The 19,744-nt window shown below is 41.1% G+C and overlaps 1 protein-coding gene across 1 annotated transcript in view; it reads right to left on the bottom strand.

The window, feature by feature from the left end:
- Positions 1-19,744, bottom strand: part of CRB1 (crumbs cell polarity complex component 1) — a gene marked incomplete at both ends in the record, with an annotated part of 95,816 nt that overhangs the window by 67,536 nt on the left and 8,536 nt on the right. Inside the window, one exon of the mRNA XM_082286718.1 lies at positions 746-1,330. Coding sequence (XP_082142844.1) covers positions 746-1,330 — 585 coding nt within the window. The remainder of the gene's footprint in view (positions 1-745; positions 1,331-19,744) is intronic.

Below are 19,744 nucleotides of genomic sequence, written 5' to 3'. Positions count from 1 at the left end.
CTTTTCCTCTGCTTACCTGACTGGCAATCTATCACTAAAATGCCTCCCCTTTTCTCCTTTTAATGATTCAGTGTGCTACCTCTCACAGTCCTACCCCTGAATACAGCTTTGAAATTTGAAGGGAGCTGTCTTCCAACAAGAATTATGTGCTTTCCAGTAGAGGAACTAGGGAAGAAAAATCACACCTGTACCTTAAAAATGGAGCTATAGAAAATGGGAGTATCAAAAAATGGGCAGTTTGGGAACATAACACTTTTCTTTCTATGTAACTTGCATGCTGTTCTAGTTGCAAATGAGTCCTTTGTTTCTGGGAAGGACAGAGGAGAGAAATTTAATGTGAAATGTCTAGGTTTAAGGGTAGAATTTTTCTACTTGGATCTAATTTTTAAATCTGTCAAACATAGGTTTTGATCTTCAGAAAGAAACTAGACATAGCACTCCAAAGAGATCATTTTGAGAATGTTTCTTCTAAAAGGAAAGCCCTGTGACATAGCTTGGTGTTCACAAAACTGCCGTGTAGATTTTGGTAAATGTGAGATTTCTTTAATCCTTCTCTTTCTGATATCGGTAGTTCACAGTGATGTGGTCATCCATAATGTACCAACAGCCACCAGTGCCGAAGCTGAAGGCAAGGTGGTAATACAGATATGGCTAAATACATGTGTGGGTGAGAGAGCTGAAGTTGGAAGGTGAGTTATGATGGTTCTACACAACGCAAAGGATAGGTTGCTTTAATAGTGCTTACCTGTGTAGGCCAGGGGACAGAGGCAGTCATAGTGCCCTATCTGGTTGAGGCACGTCGCCCCGTTCAGGCACGGATCTGAGGCACATTCATTCACTTCCAGGTCGCAGTGCTTGCCCTGGTAGCCTGGGACGCAGAAGCAGGAATACTCGTCCACGCCGTCCCTGCAGAGCGCTCCGTTGCGGCACGGCTCGGAGGTGCACTCATCCAGATCCATCTCGCAGAGCGTCCCGGTGTACCCCGCCCTGCAGAGGCAGCTGGGCCCAGCCAGGCCGCTTTGGCAGGTGCCCCCGTGCTCGCATGGGTTTGTGTCACAGGCACTGTCAGCTCTGTCACAGGTAGGTCCATCATACCCAGCAGGGCACTCGCAGGTAAAGCTGAGGTTTCCAGCAGAGCCTAGGCAGGTAGCGTTTTGGAGACAAGGGTTCGAGGAGCAGGGGTTGGAGGTTTTATTGCAGAGTTCCTCCACACTGTCCACTGATGCATCTGCACAAAGGCAAGGGTCATCTTTATGGCCAGCAACACATGTCGAGTTCTTTTGGCAAGAGTTTGACAGGCACCTGGAATCATTCCTCGTGCAAAGTGATTCTAGGAAAGAAACACAAAAAATCCTGAGGATTCCACAGCACTGGGAGTAACCAACAGAGAAAGAAGTATAGTTCTTAACACAAGTGTGCTTCAAAACCAACAGCTCCAGTTGCTGGCTATTGAGAAGAAAACAGGACTGGTAACTGTGTGATGCATTAGTGGACTCGTGAAGGTAAAATGAAAACAATTATGAAAACTTGAGTAGGTTGTAATTTCCTGTTCTCGCCTCTTCCAACAGCCGTGGTCTGGAGTGTCAGGATTGCTTAACACTATATTAAGAGTATAGTTGAGACAATATTGGTGGTTGTCAACTGATATCCAACAATATGGAATACATTTAGGTAGATTTTTATATTTTTGTTTCTTTTTTTTGTTACTAGAGAAAGGAGTTGAACCACTTTTTTCAGTTCAGTACTACTTCTGTGCTGGTACCATTCTTTTGTGGTGGGTGTTTTTTTGCATTAGGTTTCACAAAGCTGTATTACTCAGATGTAGTTATAGCTCAAGTAAACAGTTCAAACCACCAGGCACCTTGATTTTGATTTGCTGATTATAAATAGTAATTTGAGAGCTGTACAGCATCTCCACTACAAAGAATCTCCCAAACACTTGAGATGCAAAACAGCCTTGTGAGAGCCTTCCAGCCTCCAAGGCTGGAAGGACACGGTGGACATGGTGTAAAGATGTTCCTTACTTCCTTACCCTCTGCAAACTGAGCTCCTCTCAGTAATTAAAGGCCACTTGGAGTTGCCTTGCTGCTGTAAAGAATGAAAATAGCAAGAGCTACTTCTCAATTCCCAGTCAAGGAGGGTGAGTTACCAGCATTGTTCAGAATCCACATCTGGGATACACTGAAGCAGCTGTAGCTGGGCCAAGACTCTACGAAATTAAGCTGAATGTTCCTTTAGGAGAGAAGGCAATCCATAAGGGGAAGACTCATGAGCTGGAGCACAAAAGTTGCATTAAATGATCTATATGGGAGTCCTGTAAATAAATATTTTTTTTATTTATTTTATACTTTTAATTCTGAGTTTTGTTTGGATATATGAAGGGTATGTGTCTTGTACAACAGCAAAACATTGTATGTTTGTGCAAACAGGATGTTGTGGATGAGCTGGATGAGCTGAACTTCTCAGATGAGTTCAGACCCATCTACCAGCAGTCTCTAATTTCTTCCCAGTTCTTGAACTGACATTCAGGAGAGCAGACACAGTAGAGATGGAGAGGGGGCACTGAAAGAGAAATGGTGAGCAGAGATGGAGACTCTAATAACTGGAGATAGACCAATGCTTATAAAGGCCTGGGACAGATCCCTTGAAAAGTGAGAGGCTAGGGTTGGTCACCTGAGGATAGCAACCAACCAGCCAAACATGGGGGTCTGTCAGAGAATATAAACTCATACATTTTAATCTGGTTTTTTCCTAGGAGGAGGAAGCGGAGGAAGAAAGTATCAGAAAGCTTAACTAGCTTAGGAGAGACTGCTTGTGTAGATTTGGCACTAATATAATAAATGGAAAGGCTGAAAAATTATCTGTGCATGACTGCTGTGCTTTCTGACTCGAGGTGTACACAGGAGCAGCAGTGCCTCTAAAAATTAAAAGCACCAATCTGAATGAACTTGATGTTCCTTAATAGGTACTATTACTGAGCCAAATAACTAATTAGTACTTGTTTGAACAAGGGGAATAGAGATTTATGTAGTAACATTGATAGCAACAGTGGCACCATGATTAAAAACCAACAGTGGTCTTAAGGAGTACATAGAAAGCAAGCTAAACATTGATTAGCAGGAGGAGAACTGGAGTGTTCTTTGAAGGAAAACAGGACAAAAATAGTACTTTTGGGTTAGTCTGCCTTTAAAATGACCATCCCCAAACCTGATAATAATCAGTTTTGGGAGCAGCTGTTTCATCTTAATGTGGTGTTGGTTGCTCTTGCTCTTGCTCCAGCTCAGAGCTCTCACTGAATGCAGAAATTCAAGACATTGGTCATGTGTACTGACCTGCACTACTGTCAGCAGTAATTCAGACCCTTCTCCTCAGCACACCCTCACTTACGTTCTGATGTCCTGGTTGACGTAATTTCGTGGTTTACCCATGCATTTAGGTTTTTTCTTTAGCCTGGATAATACAGAGTTTTCTGCAATCTATTAATTACACTTAAAATGAGCAAAACTGTGTTCCTTAGCAAATTCTGCATCCCGCATTTTCCTTGCAAAATTTTAGAGAGCTTTCCTTTCAGTCTGTGTACCTACTTAAAGTTCAGTAAAGTGCATGTTTGGGGAAACATTGCAAATTTGATGAAACTAATTATGATCAAGTTATAATGTTGTCTAACTGTTGTACTGTGTAAGCTACAAGAGGTGAGGTCAGTCATTCAAGTGTTTTCTTACACAGGACCATGGTGACATGAGAAGCTATGTAGTTAATTATTACTGCTTTTCCAGAGATAATTTGCATGCAACAGGCTCTGTTTGTTATAATGACTGTGAGAGGACATGAAGCTTTTGCCAGTCTGCAGTTTTGATAGCAACAGAGAAGCTGTGAGCACTGGTTAAAAACCTTCATAGCTCTCCGAGGCAGTAGGAGTGGATGGAAAATGAGGGAAGGGAAAAGACAGCCTTGAAAGTACAGTCTGTATGCAGTGAAGGCAACCAGTTTGTCTCCAGGGTGACATCACTATGGGAAAAACACGAAACAGAAAACTTTTCCTGGATTTTTTTTAAAGCACTATTTTAATTTCAACTCTTGTAGCTTTTATAAAACTAATTTCTTATGCAGAAATTGCCAACAGACAATTCAATAAATCCAGTACTTCCTAGAGGATACTTTTGTCTGATTTGTACAAGTTCATAGTGAAAGAGTAACATTTTTTGAGTTCTATCTTCATTCTAATGCACTGTGCCATGTTTTTTATGATTTGTACAGTTTTTGAGGAACACAGGAGTTCTGAAGGTCTTAGCAGAGATGCAGCCATGCTGAGTTTTAGTGGTTTAACAGCTGGGACCAAGAACTTTTGTTAGGAGTACTCTGTAGCAGTTTGTCTCAGAAGCAAAGCTGCATCTCAAAAAAGTGACCACCAAAAGGTATGCAGTTATCACACCATGCTTATCAAATGGTATGCAGTTCACCAGGACGTTTCCATGACTTTTGTTTTTTTTTAAAGATCATGTTCCTAAATGATGTGTTTCAGCTAATCCTTGGATTCTGGACTGCTAGGTCAAACACCATTTCCCACCTATTTCAGGTAAGTTATTTTCACTGCCTCCTTTGTTGCCCTATGGAAACTGAGTTTCCCTGCTGCTCTGGAGTGATGTGGAAGGATGGATTTGGGAACCTCCTGAGCTGAGAGCTGCATGGAAAGAGGATGAAGGGTATGACAGGTGGAAGCTCCTGCATGCCCTGTGGTGCAATGTGAGGATGCAAAAGTCTGTCTCAGTTTAGGCAGATGCCTAAAGGATATTCTCTTCCTCATTCACAGAAGGACCTGCAAAGGGACAGAAATGTTTCAGTGGAGCTTGATTTTTGGCCAGATTGTGGAAGGATAACCAGGAAAAGCCTCATGCTCTACCTCAGATGTGCAGAGGAGTCGTTTTTCATTCCTAAGCAATTAAGGTCACTTCAGCAGTGACTTGTTCTGACAGAGTCTTCAAACTTGTATGTAATGTTAGGAAAACTGGAAACAAAATGCTGATCACTTTGGATTTACACTGACTGACACTCGAGGTAATTATCAGTCTCTTTATAAACAGTGGTACATTAATCTAATTACAAGAGGATTTAGTGCCAAGCGTTTTGCCCCATGGTTAAATCCTTGAGATGCAGATGAGATGGTTGGCAGTGAAATTCTTTGCAGTAAAGCTTGCCATCTACTGGCACATCATCCATATTACCAGAAACATGGCAATACCTGCAGCTTTTACAGGAACTGGCGCAAATGACTTAATGTAAGAAATGCCAAGAAAAAGACAGTTTTAGCTTTGTTTTTTTGCTCTTGGATGAGATTATTTAAATTCATTGAAGTGATCTTGTTAGTGTAGGAATAACTGAGCTTATACTGCTAATCAACACTAAAAACACGTGATTTTGTCTGGTAAACGCTTCTGAAAGATCAGAAACCACTGTAGTGATACAAAACAATTTTTATGATGCTAGAAGTGCATGGCAATGAGGATAGAAGGTCAAAATTAAATTAGCGGAAAAGTTATCACAAACAGGGCAGGAATTTTGAAATTGCCAAAGCATTTTGGCCCAGATAATGTGATTGTTAAACTATTGTTCCTCAGTAAAGCAGGTAATTTTGAAAAGCTCATGTGCATATCTTTCCTGACAATTTTGAGGGGTTTTTTTTCTAGATCCCATTTGAATCACAAGTTTACTGAATTCATGTCAATTTTTCAAAATATTCTTCTAAGTTAAGTTGATGATATCAAAAGTAAAGTGAATTGATGATCCCCGACTCAGAGAATCTGATTAGCAATCTCAGCTACTCAAAGTCCCCAGATAAATACTTAGCAAATTGTTTGGGGTTCTTTGTGTCAGAAATATTTTTCAGAAAAGACTTGTTCTTTCAGGACACGACTGTTCCTACAAGTTGGTGAAATAACATAATCAGCAGCAGCATTTAAAATTAAATTTCAATCACTGCTAATCATGCTGTTATGAACTGTAGTTCACTTGGCTGTAGCCATGCCTGCACTTTGCTAATCATCTCATTGTGCCTGGAGGCTGCTTGTAATTTGCAGTGCTGTTCTTCAAATGTGCCTTCTGCCCCTGAAGGAGGACTCTGAGCTTCACAGAAGCTCTCAACACTAACAGCTTTGGAATCTTTTACATGTGCTGCAAGATTTTCTGACCTTCTTAACAGAGCTAGTCTATTTTCTAGGGGGGAAGAAAATCTGTGATAAGATAGAGAACTTCTTGATGTCCATATAGTCATCCTCACCAATAATTTTACTGTGCTTTGAAGACTTTTTTTCTTTCCTTTTTTTTAAAACAGTTATTACTTTACACATTTGAATTAGAACTAGAAAGCTACACCAGCCAATGCAGATAAAGCAGTTCACAACAAAACCTGACTTTTTACTTAGTTGTACATTTTGGGAAAAAAAAAATAGATAGCAGAAAATCCCTGGTCTTTGAGTTGAGAAATTAGATTTTAAAAATACTCTTAGGGAAAGAAGAACTGAATTGCAATTGCAAGATGTGGTCTATAAAAACTCCAAACCCCAACATCGGAAAATGTGTTACCTGTGGGGTTGGGGTGTTTTATGTTTGTTTTGGTTTTGATTTTTTATTTTCCAGAGTAGCTTATATAATTGATATCTTGGTTGTGTCCAGTCACTAGAAAGAAAATTTGTCTGGGTTCTGTTGAATCAAACCCAGCATACAGCATTTGTTCACAGCTGAAGGCTTACACTGTGATCAAATCAACTCACTAAAAACGTTCACAGGATAACATGATGGTAGCAAGGGTTTAGATAGCCCAGTGTCTGGAGTCAGAAACATGAACCTTCAATGCTCATGCTCATTACTTGTTTGAAACCTGCCCTTGGGATTTTAAAACAAGTGTGTGAATCTGTGTCACTGAAATATCAAGCTCTGTTACTATACTGAGATCTTGAAATAATTATCATTTAACTGGAAATATTAAAATATTGCCCAAGGCATTACTGCTGCATGAAGGAGCTGTGGCTTTGGTGTAACTAATCCTCTCCCCATTTATCTGCAGTGCACTGTGACACAAAAAATACAGTTCATCACTATGCCAATAACTTCCCTGCAAAGACAGCCTTAGAAAGTTGTGGGTGTACAGATAGATGTTCAATCTTGATGTGTCGTGGAGAACTAGGGAAGAGATAAGCACAGCTGCATAATCAACAGGGACAGAGATTGGGATCAGATACCTTTACTATAGACTGAAAGGCAAAGATGTCACTCCTGGATCAGCACTTGGCAGATGGGGAAGGAAAGGACAGGAAACCATGTTCTGGATAAAACAGAGCCAGGTAAGGGGCTATCTTAGCCCTCCAAATAGCTTTTCCATGGAGATTATTTGTAAGTAAATAATTTCCGTTTTTCCGCACAGTCTCAAACTTTCTAAGTATTGCACTTAATTGTATTTTACCCTTTCCCATCTCCTATTACCATCTTAATTATTCACTGTAATGAGCAGCTTGTAGTTACTGTGGTACTGTTTGTCCTTTGCAAGCTTCACCTCTGAGGAAATCACCAGACCCTACCTACTCTATCCACAGCTGGGGTCATTATTGCTCAGTCTGCTTAATGGAGAAGCATACTTTGGGAAGGGATGAACAAACTTTTGCAAAAAAACAAGCCCTTGTTGTGTCTGCAAATACTGTGGTCATAAAGAGTTAATCCCGAATCTTTAACTTCAGTTGTGTGTCCAAAACATCCTAGCATGTTGTTATAGAAACCACTTTCAGGCTTTAAATCTTGGGTCGCGTTTATTACCATAGTAACCAGCACCACACACAGGCAGGAAAGAAAAAGGGCGGTTACACAAATATTCCACTGCTATCAAAAAAACCAAATTTGGGTTTAGGCACATTTGTATGAACAAAATCAAGGAAAGTAAATTAACTTATTTTCTGAGGAAAAAGTATGGTATATTAGTGTAAGAGTAACAACTGAATAGTATTAAAATTTTAAATGGTTGTTTAGGTAACACTTTAAGTTAAAGCTGTTTGTGATTGAAATTACAGAACTGGTTATTAAACCATTGTGTCCATTACACTCTTCCCCAAACTTTTCTGTTCCCACTGACTTGCTGCGGGTCCCTGAGAATGAAGGCAGTTACTGCTGGCTGTCATTGTCCTTCAGTGTCTTCTAACATTTGTGCCACCCCAGACTCCCTTACCCCACGAGCAGTGCAGCAGCTCTTACAGCTGCACCCACTGACTGCACTGAGCACCACAGCAGTGGGACCAGCTGTCCCAAATAAACAAACAAAAATGAGGTAAATGCTTTATTTACTTCTAAATGTAAATCTTTTTTGGCTCTCACTTTATTTGGCATCACACCCTAGTGTTTGTGCTGGGAACCAGAGGAGAATCAGGCCCAGGAGCTCAACAGGGCTCCTATGCATTGAATTTTTGGTTCAGTTGGAGGATTTTTGGTTCAATTGGACACCAAGGCACAGTGCTACTAGCAATGCAAATAGACTGGTTCCTAATGAGAATGAAAGGTTTTATGCTCTGCTTCTTTATGTTTAGCACTACAGCACTTCAGTTTAAGTTGGTAGTTCACAGTGATCATCCTGCTTTTGCTGTGCATGGATATTTTTGTTTAAGATGTAGAACAGTGGCTGATCAGGCCAGGAGGCAGCTGATATCTATTACAGTAAATGATGTGGACACTGATGTAGAAACTGAACTGATTTCTGCTGTGCAATCCTTGCTACTGTATACTCTGGGAATGTAGCTCTCCCCTTTAAGAGTTTCATGATATTTGTCCTCGTTTTTATCTTCTAAGTCTGAAGAATAGAAGCAACATGAGTGTAATGAGGTATTCCTTGTCCCTCTAGAAGTGCTGATTTTTTTTTTTTTTATTTGAGGTCGCACAGCAGAATTTATTCTTAGTTGTACAGAACAGGACTCCTCCACACAGGGACGTAAGAGATAAATAGATAGGTGAGCAACAACTGGAATACACGGTAGTGGGAACCTGTGGGCCAGCTTCAAACTTGCCTTTCTAACATCTCTTCAGAGGTAAAGAACATAGAAAATTTATCGTGCTCAAAATCTGAAACTATTTTTTTTAGGTAATAAGTTTGATTGCTTACAGGAAAAAAATTGGTGATTTTGTAGGTTAAATGTCTTTGTCCCAAGGATTCAATCAATACCTTTCCTGCCTGAACTGCTCTTAGGGCTTCGCTAAAGGTGGGGGCATCCTCAGCATGTAACTCAGGATACAGAGCCACATGTGTAAAGATCTCTCCTGTGAGATGAAGGGTTTTGCAGAAATAAAGAGAAGACCTTAGTGGTTTAGTTAGGGGTGTGAATTGTGTCTTACACTTTAAAATGTTGTCCTGGATTGCCCTTGGTGAGGCTTCTTGGCATGTCTATATGAGCTTGTTTGGATGAGTGGATTTGTGGCGCTTTTGTGAGCGGCGTTGCTCGTGCCTTGCTCCCTAAAACTACAAGCATCTACATCAAGCCTTGGAAAATTAATGGAAGTGTAATCTGCTGTTTGTAAACCCAATATCAGAACACACTGAGGGGTGCAACTGGTGTGGGGGAAGAGGAAAGATGAAAGCAGTGCTTGCAGTTGGAAGATACCAGCTGTATTTGCAGCTGTGCTAGGAAGGCAGGCTAAAGTCTACACCTGGGAATTGGATGGCTGGCAAAATAACAAGGGAAAAGGTGCCAGAGCTAGAAAGCGCTGCAGAAGGACCAAAGCATGGCCTCCTTCTCCACAGCAGTGTGGGGATTTTGAGGAACACAGAGGGAGTAACACAGCATAAAACTGTCAGTTTGTGACTTTGGGTGAAATCCAGTTGCTCCAGCCTCTGTGTGAATTCCAAAAAACGGAAAATGAGGAGCAAAGGAGCAGTTTGTCTCTTGAAGAGGCCAGATCTCACTTTGAGAGACACAAGGTCTCACAGCTTCTCTGGAGTCTGGAAAGAGTTTAAGGCACTTTGTGTAAGACAGAGGCCTCCAGCTGCCACTGAATTCAGCCTCAGGAAGGGGCTGAGGGCTGGGCTGAGCCAGGAGATGCTGCCCCTCAAGCAGACCAGCTACCACTGACTTGCAGTGCTGAGGTTTGGGGTAGGTGAGAATATGCAAGCAGCCGAGCTCCCACTGTGCTCAGCCACTAACACAGGAGAGAAAAGGCACTCAGGAATGCTGCCAAATGCTGCTAAGCATGCCCCCAGGAGAGGGGCTAAAAATTGAGTACAAAATTGATTTCATGTCCAAATTCTGGGTCTGTATGTTGTTTGTATTTGAAAGCCATTATAAGGCATCTTCTTCAGTCTCCTTAGTTTGTGGTTCTGTCCTTCATTACTTCTTTCCTTTTTTTTAATATGAAAAGAGCATGAAGCAGTGATTCTGATCATACAATGGCACATAAAGGTGCTGTGATTTTTAAATGTGGCCTCAAATGTCTGTAACACTGACCAGGTATGATTTCTTTCTGTGAGTCATAACTGGATAAGCTTAAAGCTCTGATTGCTAGAAATGCATCATAGCAGCCTGTAACATGGGGCAACTCTTAAAAAGTCTCTGGGTGCAAAGCCGTGTTCTGATGTGTGCAGATGTTGAGATTGCCTTCAGTAGGTTCTCAGTAACACAACTGAGTCATTCAACACAACACAACTGAGGACTAGATGTTCCTGATGACATCAAACTGCAGCATATCAAAGTCATGATGCTGCTTCTCCTGTTTCCCCAGACTTAAAAAAAGTAATCAGACCTGTGACAGATCAGCATTATGTGGCTGGACATGCAGTGCACTGTGATTTAAATGCCACAGGACTCAGAAGAAAGCTTCAGTGTGGCTACAATGCTCAGTAAGTACAGAGAAAGCAAGGCCATGCTTTTCCAGCATGAACTTTGTAGAAGAGGTCACATTTCAGCCCTTTCTGTTATGTGCTAAATTATTTTCTATAGAAATCACCTACAATTAGCTCTGCGTGGACTAATTACCAACTGGGATTTCAAGACTGCTTGGGGAAAGTCTCAGCTCCTGTGTTTTGGGACAGGCTGGAGTCTCACGGCGGGAACTGGCACAACCCAAATTCCCTCAGCTGTCCTGCTGAGCCCCTGTGCTGAGGGCAGCTTCCCCTCAGAGCCAAGGGCATAACACTGAGATGGGGGAAGAACAATGATGTGATCATGATCTGCACAAGTTGCCCTCACTGACTTCATACAGACAGAAATCAGACCCAGCAGAAGGATATTGTCATGTGAACTTCTGCAGAGGGCTGGCCTTTTGAACACTGGTTCCAGTGACCCGGGAAAGTGAACACAGTCATGGCTCTGACACAAAGTCCATGGCAGCATTCCTGACCTGCAAACTGTATTGTAGCATCCTAAAAACTCTACTGACTTGTAACAGAGCAAGAATGGATTTGTTTCATGGTTTTACCACTTTTTATTTCCAGAGCAGGCTCAGAAGCACTGAGGAGGAGCAGCTGACCTAAAGGAAAAGTAGGTATTGAAAACCCACTGGGATACCTTTCTCTTAAACCTTTTTAAGATGCTTCACTGTAGAAGTAAAACAAAACCAGAATATTGGCCAGCATCAGGGTATGCCCAAGAGCCTTCCTTGGGGAATATGCTAAGAAATAATCCTTCGATATTAGAAGAATATCACTAAAAGTCAAATTGTTAAAGCTTAATGTGATGGCATGTTTTAGAATAAAAACACCTGCCACTAGGGCATTGAATATCTGCTGTAAGTGAAGAGGTATCCAGCAAGCCTTTATCAAAATTAGATCAGTACAACTTTTGCCAGTAAAATAATAAAAAATTAAAAACCATGAATAAATAAACGTTCACCAGTGGCAATCAGTATAGTAGAGTAATTTCTTAAAGGCTTTTAAAATTTCTATTTCCCCATTAATAGTCTCCTTTATTTTCTCTGTTTATTTAATGTATGTAAGAAGTAGATCTGATTCCTCGTCTCTCCTTCCTTTCCTAGTTCTCTCTTCCCTGCCTTAGATTTTTTTCCGTGCATTCTCCTTTTCTTCCTCTGAGGCCTCATCCAGAGCAGACTTGGATTTCCAGGGCAGGGATGGGAAGTTACAGTAAGTTTGAGTGGCTGGTAAGTGAGCCAGCAGTAATTGTAGCCTCAGGACTCGGTGTCACCAGTGGCACTAGCTCCACAGGGTAACAGAGATGCCTCTGTGCTGTGCTGAAGTGCTCACATTCCTCAGGATGATCCAGAGGACAATAACGCTGCTCTGGCCTCCCACTCCCCTGGATATGAGGTTTAGCCATCCTGTTGCAGTGACAGCGGGGTTTTGTTTCACGCAAATCTGCTCTTCAGACACAGGGAGAGCTCTGGGTGTTGGTGGTGTGGTGGCTGGGGAGTGGAAGGTAAGATCAGCAAGCAGGAGGAGGGAACTAATGCCTCTACAGCTTGACATCCACGTGCTTACTCTATCTCAAGAAGCTTTGGTGCTGTGCAATGATGAAAAAAGGAAAAGAATATGCTATTTTGGGGGAAGGGACCTTCCTCATAGTACTGGTCCAGACTTGCCAGTACAGGGTACATTTTAGGGCAGCATCCTGCCCTGCTTTATATTAAATTATGCTAAATAAATGAATGAGATCTGTGTGACAGTAAGGGTCTGGCTAGGAAAAAATTAAGAAAGATTTTATGGCAATAATGAATAAGTGATAAATATCTAGTGACTATCTTGCTGGGAGCATTTTTTTTTCTTTTTTTTACGGAGAGATCTACAGTGGGGCTTGTTTTATGATCCCTAAGGGCACTACACATCATAGTGGGCTGAGAGGCTGCAGAATGGATTGAGAAGTAGTTCTCAGTATTTAATATCTAGGGAACCTCAAAAGCCATTTCCTCTTAGGATCACATTTCCTTTGATCATTTGGGTTATTAATTATAGATACCTTGAACAGAACAAGGCACTGTTACTATACTCCTCAAACAGAGTCTCATTTGAAAGGAACAAAATATTGTACTTAATTAGGGGTTCAGCTCTAGTGTCTTTTCAAGGCACTATGGTATTGATTTGACCATGGTAGCCTACTGTAGCAAATATTATGCCATTAATAATAAAGGGAGCTTGTAGACATAAAAGTGTAGGAAGGAAGCACCAAAATGTTTGTCATTCAGCTTGCCAGAGCAGTTGGAGTGTAACCATCCAATATAGCATTTAGAAGAAATGCTGTAGTCTATAGTTAAAAGTGTTTGCACTTTTGTGGAGACCTTTCCTTTTTGCCATTTTTCTTAATTGTATCAAACCCATGCTTCATCAAATGAATTCAGGCAGAAGCATTTAAAGCTTAATTTTCTCTCTGGATAAATGGAAACATATTGTTTCTGCCTTGACTCTTAAGGTTAATTTTATGTCTGTTCTGTTTTTGTCTTAACTGTTCTTTGGTCATCTTGATCAAATATATAAAATTAGCCATAAAATTAACCAGGTGAGCATCAATTTGCATATCAATTTGCTCCCTTTACTCTTAACTGAATGTGAATGTGTTGATTCATCCTTGTCATCAACAAATTGTATTAGTTGACTGAGAGGGGTTTATTTCTCTAAGTTCTGGTCTCATAAGAAGCTTTCACTAACATTTTCTTCACGCTGCAATCTTAGAGATATATTCAGGAGTTGTTGAATTGCATTCATAGGTTACCCCTGAGAAAGCAGAGGGGGTGCTCCCCAGCCATGTGGGTCACATTCCTGTTGGGGAGGGTATGCAGAGGCAGGGGCAGGTCTGTCAGCAGGTTACAAATTAGCACCTCCAAATTAGCTGCTCCCCTGGCCCCTCAGGGACCCGCAGGGGGATTGGGCCAAGGTGTTACGGAACGGTGGAGCCCAAGCCTCTGCCACCTCATTTGGCTGTTGGATGCCAGGATGGCCCTGCAGTTTGGGAGGTGTTGGAGAAGAGCCTGCCCACCAGCCTGGCTGTCCCCAGGGGCTCTGAGGCAAAGGGAACAAGCTTCAGACTGGCTTCCCTCCCAAATTTATTTAGGGAGAAGACAGAAGGCTGTGGTAGTGGAGGAGGAGAGGGGAAAATATGCTCCTCCTGGAGAGGCAGTGCTTTTGTGACCTGCAGGGAACACCACAGAGCAGGGTCATCTGCCCTGTTGATGAGCTTCTGCTTTGCAAGGGATGAGCTTTCACTGTGCTTTTCAGGTAAGATGTGGATTGTATGCATACCAAGATAATATACAGTAGTTTTTTAAAGTAATTTTTTATTACCTAGGTGTTCTTACAACTACTAAGTATTTGGGTTAGTATCAGAACTATTTATGCAGGGATTTCTTTTCTAAAACAAACAAATGAACCACAAAATAAAACCCAACTACCCTCCCCACATGGTTCCTGATGATCAGAATTCCTACTCAAATCAGCAGTAATTTTGCCAAATTATTGAACCACAAAGCTTAGCCTGTCAAGTACATGTAGGGTCAAGTACAGCACTTCAGTATGTCCATACTACACCTGGTTAAAGGGTTGCTCAGAAGTTTAATTCAACCAGAGAAATATTTGCTAAGCTTACCCCACTTGTGCTGGGTTTTTTATCTGTTATCCCAACACTTGGTATTTGTCAGACTGAATGCTAGGGAGTGATGCTTTCTTTCTATGCTCCTTTCTTCTAATTTGTAAGCCAACAAAACAAAACTCTATTTTATTATTAGCAAAGGGAACCAAAGCTCCAGCTAACCTGGTTTCTTTTTCCTGTGGCCATGCTTCTTTTCTGGCTGCCCCCAAAAGGGATCCCAGTTTGAATGGCATACTTGGAAAAAAGTGTAGCTGGAGAGTTCCAAGTCAGCATTTCACAGAAATTCAGCATCCCTGTTCCCCAGGAGATGGACTGAAGTATCGCTCATAATGTACCTGAACTCATGGCAGTAAGAGGGATTGTCATCTAGGAGCATCTGAATTTCAGGTACAGAATCTGTAACTGTCAACTGACTTCTTTGAGATGACTTTTTCCAGCCTTGGCTGAAGTCTTCCTTAAAGTATTTTTTTATTAAAAACTCACTAAGAATGTGGTTTGGAAAAAGCAAGATCTTGTTTCCACTAGCCTGTAAATCTTCACAGTTCTTCAACAATTTTCATAACACTTTTCCTTCTCCGCATTGTCACGGCTGTTTGCTGCAGTGATTGAGTTTTCTTAACTGTCAGAACAATGTCAAGACAATGTGAAGACAGTGTCAAGGCAAATATAGAAGGGTGACAGTGTGAAGGAGGGAAAGAGAAAAGAGCTGTCAGTACTCAGAGTGCTCTGTAGAGAAAATATTTCCATGATAAAACCATTGTCACCATGCACAGAGCGAGAGAGAACAAAGTGGAGGTAATTAAGTTACTGCAATATGAACTATCTGGATGACAACTTGGAGTTAAAGAACTTAGAAAAGCAGTTTGTGAAATGTCTTTTGCCCATAACTCTTGTCCCATATCATCTCCTAAATGATGCTCCCTAATACTTTTTTTGTCTTTCTAAGCAGTGTACTTCAGGGAAGAAAGGTATTGCATCGCCCACTGAGGGGAAGGTGAAGGGTTACCCCACTTGATGTGATCGCAAGACACTTCATTAGGTGTCATGAGACAAGACCTCTGTTTGTGGATGGTCAGCACTGAAAGATGCTGAGTGTCCTGCTGCCAAATCAGTGCAGAGTTAAGGCACAATTTGCCTTCACAGTGTTTTTTTTTTTTTCTGAAATATCCTTGGAAAGGTGGCACATTGTCATGAGGATGAACAAACTACAGATGTGCAGATCATCTAGGCCTAAATTCTGGCACCAAAGCCCTGTACTGCACTCCATCTCTACTGAAGTCTTGTGCAGAGTGAGTGTTAACCTTTAGAACAGTTTTCAGGTTTTAAAATTAGGCATGGGTCCTGCAGCAAGTCTGTGAATTTGGTCTTTGTGCTTGTGCTGTTCCTTCCTCCTCAACCTTAGAGGTGTGGAGAATGAAAGGGCTTTCTACTATTTCTGTCCTGTTTCTGGACATCAGGATAATCAGATATAAGAGGGTTTAGATGGACATTTGTGAATACAATTGCAGTTCTGGAAAAATAAATATGCTGTTATCTATGCTTTCTAAATAATGTTTTATAAATCCCACTGGAGAGGTTTAAGAAAATTGAACTTGTAAATAGTTCCATAAATTCCACAAAATATTTCAGGCGTTGTATTTTCAGATACAAGAATTAAGTGTTAACTATTCAAAATTGAAAAGGCCAAGTCTTTTCCACATATTGCATTTACATATTTATTATCATTTATTTTAAGGAAGTAGGTTGAATAGTTAACAGATTTTCCTACTTGTTGCATATGAAATAACCGAACCATAAAAATGCTTGCTTTTCTGCCATTATCCTGTTTCTGGGTTATGCTTATTTGCAATTCATGACACCATTAAATATAAAAGCATCGAGCCTGGGTGACCCATTGAGATGAACTGTAAATTTTACCCCCAGCTACAGCAGCAATGCTCCAAGGAATACGAGTTATTCCTTATATGTTCAAAGTCTAGGTTCTATATCACTGAAGGTTGACTTTTCCCCCTTGCCCAGTTAAGGTTTTTTAACCTGAAAATATTCTGCCATTTTGGATTGAGCATCAGCTGGAGAAGAGTGTGTTTCTTGCCTGGGGCTCAGATGCCTCCTGCCATTAGTGTTCACACCTCAGCCATCATGTGCCTCCAGTAATCACTGAATCTCTCCAGTTATCACAAAGGAAGGGCTGTGGGATGGCAAGTGAGTGACCTGATCCCTTCAAGAGGCAGCTAAGAGTCATCAAATAAAAGAAGTGATACGGAAATTCTTACAGTTAGCAATGGAAATTGCACATGCAAAAAGTGCTTCCATTTGTTATAAGAGTGAATAAACAATAATGCCACTTTTAAAAAAGAAATACTTGCCATATTACAGATCTCTCAGGCACAAGAAGAATCTGGAAAACTCTGTGTCGTGCTCCTAATACATATCTATATTAATGTGTGTGTATAACAGATGAAGGGAGAAACACAAGATCGAAATTTAGTGATTTGAGCAGGGAGATCACTTGGATTGTGTTCACAGCTCTCTCACTGCAAGCAAGGTATTCACCTTGCCCTTCTCAGCTCAGCATTCTCACCTATAAAGCTGTCATGTGCCTCCTTGCAAGCTCTGAGGCCCAATCTGCTTATTTGTTGTAAAGCATGCAAAACACCTCACAAGGAAAAAGCTGAAATTATTTTCATAGGAGGAAATTTTCTCTGCACATTTGCAAGGAAGAGAAAGAATCTAAAAGAAGTCTGTTCCTCCACATTTGTGTGACTCTGCTGGCTTTGGGCACGACCACACCTTTAAGGATAACTTTAAAGTCTGCAGATGTCTTTGAGAGAGTCTAAACTGATGTCTAAACTCAAATTCAGTGTACAATTTTAAGTGCAGGGAGGACAAATGAGTTTTACAAGGTGAAATGCTGGACTGACCTTGAACATGAAAGCAGAGCCCTTGGTATTAGCACAGAAAAATGTTAGATTCCAAGACTTCACTTGAGAAGCAGAACTAATTAGAGAAGATTAACAGAAATGAAGCATGTAATAGCTGGAATAGGGCATGACTGCAGTTTGAAAGGCTGAACCACTGGACCTCTCATCAAGGTCAAGATCTTAAAAACACTAGACCTTTTTTTTAAAGGCAAGTGACAAGTTTTACAGATGTCCCTGTGGCAGCTGAACAATCATTATAGAATTCAAGCTCTCCTCTATACATAGGAGTTTCCTCTGTGTTAAGACTGTTTTCATCCTTGATGTCTGGATACATTTCTGAGCATGGGGTCTTTTTCAGGGGCACATCCAAATTCCTACTACTTTGCAGGGGGTCCTGAAGAGACAGTAACTAAGTCAGCACTACAGTGGTAACACCGTGGAGACTTTTTCTTTGGTTTTTTCAATGAATCTAGTAACTGAATTTTGTTTTGTTTTTTCCAAAAGGAGTCTGAAATATACATTGCAGTCTCTTTCCTCATACTTTCCACTTCACAGTTTTTCCTGTCACTAACCAGCTTCCAATGAACTCTAAAGACCTTTATTACTGAATGGTAAAAAATGTGTCAGATTTGGTGGGACAGCATTTCTGATACACTCCCTGGAGTGACTGCTTTGCCAGCATTATAGTAATGGGCTCAGCTAAAATCCAAGTGGTTCACATGGAACAGAAAGGGGTGGAAGGGACTATTGGTGATCATCTAGTCCAAGCCACTGTGTCAACTAGAGCAGAAAGCTCAGCACCCATTGTCTATGATGTGACTACTTCTCGGAACTTTCTGAAATGATTTAGTACAAGTTTCTCATTTTTGGAAAGCCACGTTTACTGTAAGCATGTGTAACCACATGCCTGTGGTTAATGGAAGTGGTGGCGCTCATCAGGGATTGCACAAAAGAAGCAGTCACCCATGAAGACCCAAAATTCTTCAGGCTGATTCAGAGCCCTGACATAAAAGATGTGCAGGTTTAAAAGGCAGGAAAATCCATCTCTCAGCTCTCTGGGTGTTTGCAGTTATGCTAATAAAAGTCAGGAAAGGGTTCCCCTGTCTGTAGAAATGTTGACACAGTATATCTGAAACTGAAGCACAATTAAATAGCGTTGGCAGGTTGTTGCATGAGTGCCCTCTAGAACATATTTCTGTGTTCACCCAAAGAAGAAATGGTGCAATTCAAGATGCAAACACATTTCTGATGCTGCTTATCTGTTGCACAAAAATCTCAGTAAGTGTAATAACAGTCTCCCTTTGCTTCTAGTAGTATTGAAGAATGCAGTCCCCTCAACGTTTAGTTTAAGACCTGGATTGTAACAAGCAGAGTAATTGTTGCCAGCCAAAGTATCAATCTCAAAATCTCAAATATTTCAAAGGACATCATTCTCCATCTCCTTGAAAAGAAACCATTCTTGATTACAACCCCTAACTTCCTGGTTTCATAAGGAAAGCCATGCTGGTCCTTGCTGGACATAGCACAGCATCTTCACTGAAATGCAAAGTGTCATTCCCTGGCTTCTTCTCACTGGCATTGCACATTTAACTTAGGAAGTTAAACCAGAAAAAAAACCCTGAAATCAACTCTGCCCAAGGTTCCTTGTGGAATAGCAAAAGTACATACAACATATGTCTGTGTGACTGCAGCAAAACTATTGCCAGCTTGGAGGCGTTGGCTGGGGATACAGGAGGGCCACTGTAGGGTATTTTTTTTGGTCCCCGGGCAGTGAGAACACTTACAGACATCTCTGGGAACACAAAGTGCCTGCATGAATCTGTGGGCAATTCCCCAAACAAAATGAAGTATGGAGTGTTTATGGCTTTAAGGCTGTAAGAGGAGTGCTGTAAAAATAGATCTGATTTTGTTCTGTTGGGTGCAGAGAACTAAATTTCTCCCTTTTATTCCTTTCTATCACTTGTCAGATCATTAGGTCGGTCTGTTATTGGAAAGATTTTTATATCCAGATCCTTCAAACGTGTTCAGTGCCAATCCTTCCTTCTCCTGTTTAATTCCATTAAAGTTTTGCTCCAAACACCTCTCAGTTTTGTCACTTCACTACTGTGGAAAATGGTGGAAGTTCCAAGTTGCCCACTTGTTTTTTGGGAAACACAGTGTTCTTTGGAAACAGCCTTTTGAATGTGAAAATGGCAATTGATTTTAGTAACTTTAATCTTCTTGCACTTTTCCATGAGCTCCAAAATGGGAAGATGTTAGACTAAATTGAAT

Source organism: Coloeus monedula (genome assembly GCF_965178545.1).
Source record: "Coloeus monedula genome assembly, chromosome: 9".
Taxonomy (NCBI): Eukaryota; Metazoa; Chordata; class Aves; order Passeriformes; family Corvidae; genus Coloeus; species Coloeus monedula.
This window is presented reverse-complemented; position numbering and strand designations above follow the sequence as displayed.